General features: G+C 37.3%; 1 protein-coding gene across 1 annotated transcript in view; it reads right to left on the minus strand.

Annotated features, from left to right (window-relative positions):
* The window catches only part of CFAP91 (cilia and flagella associated protein 91), a 58105-nt gene that overhangs the window by 28365 nt on the left and 17201 nt on the right, over window positions 1–12539 (minus strand). The window contains exons 7-10 of the mRNA XM_019729664.2: window positions 8111–8288; window positions 4702–4859; window positions 2836–3018; window positions 1591–1733 (exon numbers count right to left, since the gene is read on the minus strand). Coding sequence (XP_019585223.2) covers window positions 1591–1733; window positions 2836–3018; window positions 4702–4859; window positions 8111–8288 — 662 coding nt within the window. The remainder of the gene's footprint in view (window positions 1–1590; window positions 1734–2835; window positions 3019–4701; window positions 4860–8110; window positions 8289–12539) is intronic.

Below are 12539 nucleotides of genomic sequence, written 5' to 3' on the forward strand. Positions count from 1 at the left end.
TGAGGTAAAATTGTATATGCAAAGAAATTATAATTTACCAAAACAATGCAGAAAGTTCTGAAGGTTGTAAGGAAACTGCAGGTGTGGTTGGTTAAAATGTTTCCCATGAAGAAAACATCAGTCTCAGATAATTTTATGTGAATATTCTACCAAGCTGAAAAAACAGATCATCTCAAACTTATTTAAACTCTTTTCAAAAGTAGAAAAGAAGGAATACTCCCAGTTCATTTCAGAAAACCTGCATAACTCTGACACCAATGTCATATATAGTCAAAATGAGAAAGAAAAATAAGAAGGCCAGTTCACTCATGAATATAGAATCAAACTTCTGACCAACACATTAGTAAATCAAATAGAACAATGTATTAAAAATAAGATAATACACCTTGACAAAGTTAGGTTCATCCCAGGTATGCAAGGATAGATTAATATTTGTTTTTAAAAAACCAAAAACCTATAAATGTTCCTTAATACAATCATTTTAAAAGAAAAATGTATAGTTATCTCAATAGATACAAACAACACATTTGATAAAATTCAACACAAACACATGATTAAAAGCTTCAGGAAAATCAGAATAGAAGAGAACTTCCATACCTTAATAAAGAATATCTACAAAAAACTCTTACAGAATGTGAGAGAATGATGAACACAGAGTTCAGAATGGGTAAATGGAGACAGGGGAATGAGGTAGGAAAGAACCTCATAGATGGATGTAAATGATTGTCAAGGTACCGATTTTTATCATGAGTAGGAGCTCCCACGGATTCTTATTCTATTATTAAAACCAACTGAACAAACATGCATGGATCAGTGATGAGAGTATGTCACAAATCAGTGAGTCAAAGTGTTGTTCCGACAGCATCAGCATCACCTGGAAACTTGTAAAAAATGCGAGTACTCCAGCCCCAGCCCAGACCTGCTGAATCAGGAACTTTGGGGGGTGGAACCCAGCAACATGTGTTTTTACAAGCCCTCCAGGCGATTCTGATGCATGCTAAAGATTGGGTACCACTATCACAAACCACGAAGTCTATACACCTATTGTCCAATGAACAAAAGAGAAAGCCCAGTTGGTGGAGGCAGTGTAGGTGGTTCACAGGGATGACCATCAGACTTTCTCATTTAGTTGAGTTTTAAAGTAGATGATAGAGTTTTAAAGTAGATGACTCCCTTTCTTGATGATGCCCTGGCAACAAATCTACAAAGGAGAAAAAGAGGCCTATTACACTATTAAAACCAACAATAATTCCTAACACTAGAAACTTGCTACACCTTCATGGAGTGTCAAATTTTATTATGTAGATCCAAAATCAGAACCACTTTTAGAAAGTAGCATTCTTCCCATTTGCAGAAGAATAACCTCCAAGGGTTTTCCTACAGTTTCATATGAGGGGGGAAAAACCCATTGGTTCAGCACAGCACAAGCAACCTTCAGTAGAGAAAAATCTAGAGAGGATAAAGAATGAAAGGTGGTGTGTTGAAAACTACTGGGCACTGCTGCCCAAGACAAAGTGCTATTTTTGGAGTGCAGTATTTCTCTGCAAAGGTCCTACCAGAAGCATCTTGTCTTCCAGATAAGGGTTATACCTTATGAATCTCCTCCAACTCATGGTCCATCCTTGCTGCCCTCTTTAGAAAACCAGCTTTGGTGGTAATGACTTTAGGTTTTGGAGGCCGGATTCGGGGTTGTGTCACAAAATCTGGGAGACACGACTCAAGTTCGACTAACCCTAGGGGAAGGAAGTACATGTTTTTAGTATCCGGTGCTTAAATTTAGCATTTTGAAAGCCTATTGTTAATTTTAGTAGCTGTTTGCCAAGTCGTCTCATTTAGAATTATTGATAAGGAGTATCTCATATAATTGAATTGTCCCCCAAGTGTAAAGCAAATTTCTATATAGTTAACTCATGTTCTTTGTGACTTAGACTGTAAAACGAGAAGTGACTTCTAAGATGAAAACACTGCCTTACAAAAAATAAATTCCACAATAAGAATCCACAGAAAATGAATGATCATATGATACACGGCACCACCAGTAAAAAGCAGATGTACATCAAGTCATCACACTCTGCCCTGGAGACGGTCGCCAGGGCTACATGTTCAACAGTGTAAGAATCAACTCTTGGTCTAGGCCATGTGATATTTCAACTTGTCAACTGAAATTTAAATAATTTCAATAAGCCTCACTTGAAATTTACAACAGGGATAGCCCTCTTCATGAATTATCTCCTTGGCTACTAGTTTTCTGCCATTTCTTCTTAAAGGACTGATTTCATTATTTATTTCTTGTTTGCTTCATAACCCAGTATAGAAGCTTTTTCTATTTCATTTTTTATAGAACTTTGATTATTAGTGACCTTAAACATATTTAACTGTGTATTATCTATTTGACTTGACTCCTTGATAAACTGTTGTATAGTGCATCCATTTATTTATTTGGCTCTTAATAGTTTTTACTTGTTTGTATCAACTCATATAAATAAAATTAAATCTGTTAATTGCTATTTCTTGCAAATATTTTTATTTGTTGTTTAGCTTTTAATCTAAATTACTGTATTTTATATATTTAATTTACATTTCTTTTGTTTTCACCACTGTTGAATTATGTACTCTTATATTTGTTTAGCTAATCTTACTGAGGTATATTTTGTTACCAATTGCTAATTCTCAATACGTAATCTTAATCACTAGTATAAAAGATGTAAAGTACTGCTCATATCAAGGTCCATATAGGAAGACTCTCCTCCCCAGGATATATATAAAGTATATATTTAATTTGTATTTCTAAGATAACCCTCTTATACTAGACTTGTAATGATGTAAATTACTTACCTTCATAGGTATTGAGATAGTGGTTTTTTACTACAAAGTCCTCTGAGTTGTTGTCTGGGAAACGACCAAGGCGAGATAGAGGTCCATAGACCTGTGATGCATAATCAGAATAATCCTTGATGATATTTCTTCTCTCCAACTTCCCTTCTACATTCTTTCTCTTTCCCACAAGTTTTCTGATTGCTAAAATACAACATACCTCGATGACTATCTCCAAAATATTGTTCTGAATGATCCAAATGCAGAATAGTGGACCAATCCTAATTTTATTCCCAGGGAAGCTACTGAACTGAATAAATTTCCTGAAGACCACTCAATGCAGCCCTAATGTAACACTAAAAACAAAGTCTATCATGGGTGTAACCCAGATGGCCATGAGACAGACAGGAGTGACAGAAGCTGGATCAACCAGTGTCCTCAATGGGTACTCATCAAAAATCCTATATAAAAGCATTTCAGGTTCTGGGCCAAGAAGAGATAGTCAATAAAAATTTGTTAAGTGAATGAAAGAGACTCAAAGTAACTGAAGAAATACAAGTTCAATGGAGTCTAAGGGACTTACTCTCTCCTAGGAGAATAATTAAAAGAGAGGGAAGACTACAGGTTCTTCAACAATCTCTGTCCATCTTGGCTAACCCCAGAATAAATTAGAATATGTCAAGTATTGAAAAGAAAAAAAATGCTGACAATATCTAAATGCCTACCTATAAGCTATTAAAAGTTATTTTCTCACATCAAAAGAGAAAAGAAAACAAAAAAGTTAAAAGTTCAGTTCAGTAAAAATAATTTTTAAGGAATTAATTTTTTGTAATTGTTTGACTTTTGCTAGAAAAATGACAATTTTGAATTATTTTTAAATGTGATTATATTTCTATTATTATGTCTATAGATTTCTAATTTACATACATAATTGATACATTACAATTTTATAGGTAAATAAATTACATTAAAAGTTACTCAACACACTTGTCTCATTAGGGAGACCACCTCAGGGATGATGTAGATGCCTAATCACTGCACTGTACACCTGAAGCTGAAGCTGAATAATAATGAATGTCAACTACAAGTTTATATATATATGTTTACATATATATAAAAACATATATAAACATATATATGTATATACTTACAAGAAGCGTTGTACAGCATTAGGAATAGAGACAGTGGAAATGGAATGGCTGTGTGCGATGTCAGAGGGGTAGTGGATGGGGGGGAGGGGGTTGGCACAGTGTGAGGGATATAAATGATAAATGTCTAAGTATTACTTTGTTTTGTGCAGCTAAAACTAATAAAAATAAAAATAAAGTTATTCAACAAATTAACTATAAAATTAAGTGACATGGTAATAAGTTAAAACTTTTTATTTTAAATTTTAATTTAAAATTTTTATTGACATTTTTAATCTTCCACTGACTCCTCTTTTAATGTATAAAGTACAGATACACTTGCAGTAAATAAACAGATATACAGTATGTCTGGTATTAAAACTTCATGGGAAAGGGCGAGTAGGAAAAACAATGTCTCACTGTCTCTTCTGGGGGCAATAATGAAAAAAAGGTTGAAAAACAGGACTCTCTATCCAGGACGTCAGTCCATGAAAATGGGAGCCAAACACCTACCCCCACACACACATACCCCATAATGTCAATAACTTGACTACCTGTTAGAACATCATTACTTGATTTTCTTGGTGAGGAATTTTCCTCCACTCTCCTACTATTAAGAAATAATTCATCTCCTGTCCCTTGCCTTTTTAATAACACTAGGACCAAAAAAGAATTATATCATAGTTAAATCAGGTTTGGTGAAAGAACCAAAGCAAGGCCAACTTTTCCATTCTCTTCATTGTTCATGCCACACTAGTACCTGATACATGTGCACGTCGAATTTGTGCCAATTTTGCCTCCTTTGCTTCCTGCAGTTTAGACCATTGGGCATTCAAGTGCCTCATGTTCACTTCATTTTGATTCTCGTTACGTTTCTTCAGCAGCTCTTTTAGAACTTCCAGGCGAATTTCCTGCAGTCTTCAAATAAACGATAAAATATAAGTGTGTGGTATCTCAAACAGGGTGTTCTACTAGAAAGGGAACAACTACCATAAACAGGATCTTCTTTTTAGGTTGGTATCATATTCATGTATTCTAAAAAGACCACCCTGGCAAAAGTGTGACAAATGGGGGCCGGCGGGGAGCAACTTAATAGTGAGTCTAAATGATAGGAATAAGTATGGGTGTAGTTCTGATGGACAAAGAAGAGCGTGCCAGGTGATGGGCGAAATAAGGGCTCTCTAGGCAGATGGGCCTAAATGAACAACAAGATGTCCGTGCACAGTTCCAGGCTGAGTGGTTGCTGGAGGGCTAAGTATAATAACAGAAGGAGTGAAGAGAAAAGGAGGTTGAGGCATGTCATCTTACGTAGTGAAATGTGCAAACGCCAGTGTCTGGCACATATAGGTATTCAGTCAACCTTTGTTTCCCTTCCCCTTACCTTTATTTTGTTCTCCCAGGGTTACCTTGCTCATGTGTATACAACTATACACTAATGACTTTAAAATCTTTACCTCCAGCCCAGATATTTCTGAACCAGACTTTCTGTCTATTTGAATCTCCAGGTATCCCCTGGAAACCTCAAAAACACCCACTCACTTTGGTCCCCCATAAATCCATGTGTCCTGTTACATCTTCTTCCCTCCTCTAAGGATTCCTCTTCTAAAACCCTTCTTGCATCCACTCCCTAGCTTATGTTTTTATCATCTCTCTCCTAACTTGGAATATAGTTGCTAGTCTAGTTTCTCCTTCTAATCTTTGTTCCACATAGCTGTCAAGATTTTCCCTCCTAAAATAGATATTTGAACATTTTACACCTACCTCAAAATTCACACAGTAATTTAGTCAGTCATTCATTTGCCAAATATTTATTAAGTGCTCACCATATGCCACACAGGGAACCAACAATGATGAACAAGATAAAATGCCTCCTTTCCAGAAGCACTGTTGCAGTGGAGTAGGCATATAAACCAACATTTACAACACAAGGAGATAAATAATAGACCAGAAGAATGAAAAGACTTCTGTGGGAAAAAGAAACGACAGAGCATGTATGTGTAGTGCTAGTCCCAGTTGGTCAGCGGGGAGGAACGGGTTGGTGGGGAGGGCTTTCTTAGAGAAGCCATTAACTCAGCCGACTGGAGGATAAACAAGGATTGAGATTTGTCAGAATGACAACAGAGAAGTGAGGCCTCAGCAGAGGGAGACGAATGTTCGACTCAAAAGGACTAGAGACAGAGCTCGTGCTGCTGGGGCTTCTCAAACTGAATATGCATGGCGGGTGGGGAAATAGTGACAAGTGAATACGGCAAGCCGAGCATTTGTTAAAAATAAGCCACACAGCAACAGTCACCTTTCTCTCTAGAATTAGAAATCTTAGGTTCAGTTCTCAGCTTCATCACTTACCTCAATTTCATGTCATGAAATGGACATAATAATAGTATCCATCCCGCTAGGTTGTTGTAAGCATTAAATAATTTAATGTATACAATGTGCAAGAACAGTAGTTCTTGAACTTGGCGCATGTATCACATAATCGGAGGGTTGTTACGACAGATTGCTGTGCCCGAGGCCTGATTCAGCAGGTCTGGGATGGAGCCTGAGAATTCGCATTTCTAACAAGTTCCCAGATAATGCTGACGCTGCTGGTCTTTGGACCACACTTTGAGAATTACTGAAACTTGGTTCCAGCACATAGTAAGCACTCTATATGTGTTACATGCTATATGAATATCATCATCATCATCACTGATATTATCACATTATCTGTGAAACCTGATGGTTTCTTACTTACTCTGCAACACCCAGCTCAGAGGCTACCTTCTCTCAGTAGTTTTCCCAAATCTCCGAGCACCTCAAACAGAACTGATTATTCCCTCTCCTGGGTTCCCCTAGCGCTTTGTGGATAGAGCAGCACACCACCTGACAGACCCTTCCTGAGAGTTGTTGCTGTGAAGGTCTTTTGCATCATGCCCACCCAACCTCCCTTCCCCCACCCCAGTGGACCATAAGGAGCCACGTCAGGGAATACATAGCAGTTTCCTATTCATCCCAGTTTCCCCAACTCACAGCACAGAGCCTGGCACAGAGGAGGGACTCAAAACACGTTTATTAAAATTACCCTCAGTTGAACAAAAGTACTCACTTTCTCAGATAATGTCTTCAGTCTGGCCAGATTTATTTTTGATATTTTTGATGTCCTTCTGACAAGAATATACTTCTCCAAATTGCAGCAATAAATTTAAATTTCTGCAGACAGGATTGAATATCTGATACCTACTTTGCTCCAAACACTATTTTCTATAAAATTGCAAGTTTTTACCGAAACACCACACAGTCCCGATTCAGAGCTCATCAGAAGGTGTTGCAAAAAGATAAACATACTTTGAATTCAGAACCACACTGAGTCCCTGACCCTCTTTGTCCCTAACATTCTTGTATGTAAGCAACACCGTTAGCAACCTCGGCAGCTTTGCTCCCAGCACCAAAGTGCCTCTGCCGGGCTTGGAACAAAGGACAACCTCCGCGAGATCTCTTCCCTTCTCTCCTGCTAGGAAGTTGTCATTTTTTGGTTCTCATCATTTCTACATATTCCAGAGACGACCTCAATTACTGAAAATACATCAGTGAACGTGACTGAAAATGCAACCAGAAGTACCTAAGCAGACGGTTATTTATGAGCCGTGAGCTCATCTCTTAATTGAAAAATTCCACAATTTGGCTTTTAAATAGAAAATGCCTCAATAGCTGTAGCGAGAACTCCAGGTGTCCTTACTGTGACTCGGGTACCAGGGGAATAAGAGAGGATCAGCTAGGAGGCTGTTTGATGCCTGTAAAGAAGGTCCAGGCCCAGGGATAGTGGCACTGGGAAGGAACAGCAAGGGACAGTTTGAAAGACAGTTTGCAAAACTCAGTGGGATTCTGTGACAGTCTAGACCAGATACTAAAGAAAAAAGGGAAGAGAAGAATCAGAGGTGCATTGAGGGAATTGCTCAGATCTGGGTTCCACGCTGAACTTCACACACAAAGAGGGCACTATGCATTTTTATATTAATGGAGAGAAAATTACAGTGTCATTATTCCTGAAAGAGCCAGAAACCCAATTTCCTATCTCTATAGGCTGAGGATTATTTTTAAACCTATACATTTGGGAAAATGCTTTACAGATACAAAGTATTAACATTACTTCCATTGTGCAGGAACAGTTGTCCGGGTGATGGAGAACCTACTTTTCAATCTCCTGCTCTCTGAAGGCCCACTCCTTCCTCTCCATTGCATTTATCATCCTCCTCCTCTTCTCAGCCTGGGAGGCGTCACTCAGAGAGGGAAGAGTGGCTTCCCAAGCTCTCTTCTCCCGGGCACGTTCTATCATCTCTACCTCAGCTTGTCCTGCTGGGAGACCTCGACCTGGAGGATGAAGCAAAATACTTTAGAAAAACATGGACAAACTCATTTACTCCCTCTCAGTTCCTGTCCTCTTTAAATTCAAGGTTATGACAAGACGGAATGGTACCGGGAAATATCCTCCAGATGTGCCTCACAGCTGTAACCCTGCACTGCTTCTTGTTAATTTAGCTAGAAGACATTCTAGTTGCGTGTAAGATGCTAGAAAGTATTTGAAGAGTATTATGGGACTACTGAATAATCACAGCTGGAAATGCCCTATCTTGGACAAATCTAAATTTTGAAATACAGAGAAATGTCAAAGTAACTTGCAGAAGGTCACCATTTATATCTTTTTCCATAAACACCTTGCACATGTTTTCATTAAGTGGTTACCCAGGTACTTTGCTGCTTGTTGGCATTAAAAACTATTTTTTTCAATATTTCTAATTAGATATTGCTCATCTATAGGAAATCTACTGAACGTTATATGCTGATTTCATAATCAGCTACCTTGTCGAACTCAAGTTCTTCTGATCATTTATTTTATTTGAATTTCTAAATGAGCACATTGTCTGTAACTAAAGATAGTTTTCCTTCTTGCTAATCCTCAAACCTCATTTTTTTCTCTTATCTTACTGCACTGACTCAGTATTTCTAACCGGAGCGCTATTATTGCCATATTGGACAGTTATTTGGTTTATGGGCTGCCCCCCCCCCCCCAGGACAGGATGTTTAACATCCATGCCTGCCTATCCCTTAAACCCCACCCACGTACTAAATGCCAGGAGCCCTTCCTAATCATTACCACATACAAAAATGTCCCTGAGGGAGAGGGGTCATAGCCTAACTTAATACGCTCTGGGCTGGGATCTTCTCTGCATTGCTGAATAATAGTGGTGATGAAGGGATCATTGTCGTTTCCTTCACGGATAAAAGCTTCTCAAGTTTCACCTTTAGTATTATGTTTATTGAAGGCTGTGGTAGATACCTTTTATTAAGTTACTCACATTTCCTTCAGATCCCAGAGTTTACATCATGAATGAGTCCTGAATGTTATCAAACACTTTTTCCACATCTATTGAAGCATTTTTTCTATATTTTCTGTTAAAATGGTGAATTACATCGGTTTATTTTCTGATATTGTATTAAACTTGAATTTATGTGACTAAACCACTTGTTATGACAAGTTATCCTTTTTAAGTACTGAAAGATTTGATTGCTGGTATTTTACTTAGAATTTTTGCATTTTCTTCATATGTGAGACGGCCCTGTAATTTTCCTTTCTAGTATTATCTTTATTCAGTTTTCAAATCAAGGTTATACTAGCTTCATAAAATGAATAAATTAACTTTTATTTTCTCTTTCTTTTTTCTGGAACAATTTGTATAAAACAAAGCTTATGTATTCCTTAAAGGAGTGGTAAACTTACCTTTAAAACTGTTAAGGCCTGGTGCTCTTAAAAGGACTTTTTTTTTTTTTTTTTACCAACTCAATTTCTATAGTTATTCTATTCAGGTTTGCTATATCTTCTTGAAACCAACTTAAATTAATATATATTATCTTCAAAATTTTTATAATTTATCTAAGTTTTAAAATATAGGGCAAAATATGTATAGTCTTCTCTTATAGTTCTTAAATAATTTACTCTGTAGTTATGTCCCTCTTCCAATCCTAATACTGTTTATTAGCATCTTCCATCTTTTGTCTTAATGTTTCTTATAAGAGGTTTAGCTATATTATTAATCTTTATTCAAAAAGTTCCTTTATGGTCCTAATGACCATTTCTTTTGCCTTTTCAAAGCTCTATAGTATTAATTTCTGATTTAAATTTCATTATTCAATTAAGAAGATTAAATAAGTTAATCTTCATTAAAAATGTACAGCACTTGGAACAGTTCTTGGCACATAGTAAACACTTAATACTTTTTTTCTTAGTGCTTATAGTGTCAACCTTTTCCACTATCACTATTTTTCACTTATTTTCATGTACACATTTTATTAATGTATAACATACATGCAGAAAGGTACACAAATAAACATTCCACATAACCAGATCAAGGAACAGAATATTACTAGAACCTTAGATTGCCCATCATACTACCTCCCATCTCTTCCTGCCTCAAGCATGTCGCATCCCGCGCGATGAGGGTTGTGGGGAGCAAGGAGGGCTGCGCAGGGTTAAGAAAAGTCAGTAGCCATGAGTAGAATTTAAGCTAAAGCTCGGCCAAGGGACGTGCAGCCTCAAGGACTGGACGCGCCTAATCGGGCCAGAGCATTAGCTTTTATTAATTAGGTGGGGAAGTAAAGGAGATAAAGCTTGTCAGTCTCAAGATCTGTGAATCCTATATATTATAATAGGAAACTGATTCAAGCCAATCACCCTTGCCTGCAGGTGATGTCTGTACTTCCCCAAGGGACAAAACCTATATGCATATGAATAGATGGCGAGCACACCATTGAATCTCTTCCCTTGCAGGTTTTGGGAAGGAATGCAGCCACGGAGGCTGAGGCTTTCCTTAGCCAGGGGAAGGTGGGGGGGGGCTGTGCCCACCTCTGTGAACCCCGTGAGTTCTCCAGTGGGTCCCTACTTGACTGCCCCGGTCTTAGGTTGCTTTCCACATAGAAAGTCGTACCCGTCTTTGACTGTCCAGTCATCTTTGGGGCCAAACAGGGAGACATAAGGTACAAGCACAAAGGTGAAGCAAAGTCCCTGAAAGGATCCGTCTCACAGACTCTCCTTTCTTTAAGGGCAGGTACATGGAGACAGACCGGTAGGCTGCTGCGTGGCAACACAAGCATAACCACCATCCTGATTCCTAACATATTAATTTAGTTCTGATAGGTTTTGAGCTCTATATAAATAGAATCAAAGTGTACATACTCTTTTTTATCTTACTTCTTTTGCTCAGCATTACATATGTGAGATTCACCCATCTGGTTACATGTAGTTGTACTTTCATTACCATTGCTATTATATATAGTATTCCATTATGTGAATATGCTGTATTTTATTCATCCATTCTATGGTTGACGGATATTTGGGTTGTTTTTAGTTTGGAGTTATTATGAATAGTGCTGCTATGAATTTTCTCGCACTTGGGTTTTGGTGAATATTCACATGCATTTCTGTTAGTAGAACTAAGTACTCGCTTCTCTTTGGTATATAGCTAGGAATGAAATTCCTGGGTCAGAGGTATGAGTGTTCAGCTTTAGAAGATACGACCAATTTTCAAAAACATGGTTGTAATATATACATGCAGTATATGAAATTGTCTTTGCTACAAATCCTTATCACCACTTGGTAATGTCAATCTTTTCAATATTAGCTTTTCTGGTATGTGTGTAGTAGTACTACATCAGGGTTTTAATGTGCATTTCCCTGATGCAACTAATCAAGTCGAACATTGTTTCATATGTTAACTGGCAATTTGAAAATCCTTTTGAATTAAGTGCCTGCTCACATCACTTGCTCATTTTTCTATTGGGTTGTCTTTTTCTTATTGATTTTTAGGATTTCTTTATGTGTTCTAGTTATGAGTCTTCTGTCATATACAGCTATTGCAAATATCTTCTCCCAATCTGTGGCTTGCCTTTTCACTATCTTAATGTGTGTTTTGTTGACTAGAAGCTCTTAATTTTAATGTGATCTAATTTCTCATTTTTCCCTGTATGGTTAGCATTTTTTGTCCTATGTAACAAAATCATTGTCTACCCAAGGTCATGAAAATATTCTCTTAAGTTTCCTTCTAAAAGTGTTATTGTGTCATCTTTCACATTTAACATCTTGATTTTGGTTTGTGGTGTGAAGTAAGAATCGAGTCACTTTTTTCAAGATGATCTAATTGACTCAGTATCATGCATTGAAAAGATCATTTTTTCCCCAATTGCACTGCAGTGTCCTCTTTGTCTTAAGTCAGATGATATTTATCTGCGAGTTAATTTCTGGACTCTATTCTGTAACAATGATCTATTCATCTATCTTTGAGAATATGCCACACTCTTTAATTATTACAGCTTTATAGTAGTTTACATCTGGAAGTATATATTGCTCTGTTTCTTTACATTTGCCGTGGCTAATTCTGAAACTTTCACATTTCCATATTAATTTTAGAATCAGGTTATCAATTTACACACACGCGCGCGCGCGCACACACACACACACACACACCCTGTTGGGTTCTTTACAGGAACTGCATCGAAGTAGGAATCAGAATTAAAGTTTGGTTTTTTTGCACATGAATATCTAATTGTTTCATCACCATTTATTGAAAA

Source organism: Rhinolophus sinicus, linkage group LG01, assembly GCF_036562045.2.
Source record: "Rhinolophus sinicus isolate RSC01 linkage group LG01, ASM3656204v1, whole genome shotgun sequence".
Lineage (NCBI taxonomy): Eukaryota > Metazoa > Chordata > Mammalia > Chiroptera > Rhinolophidae > Rhinolophus > Rhinolophus sinicus.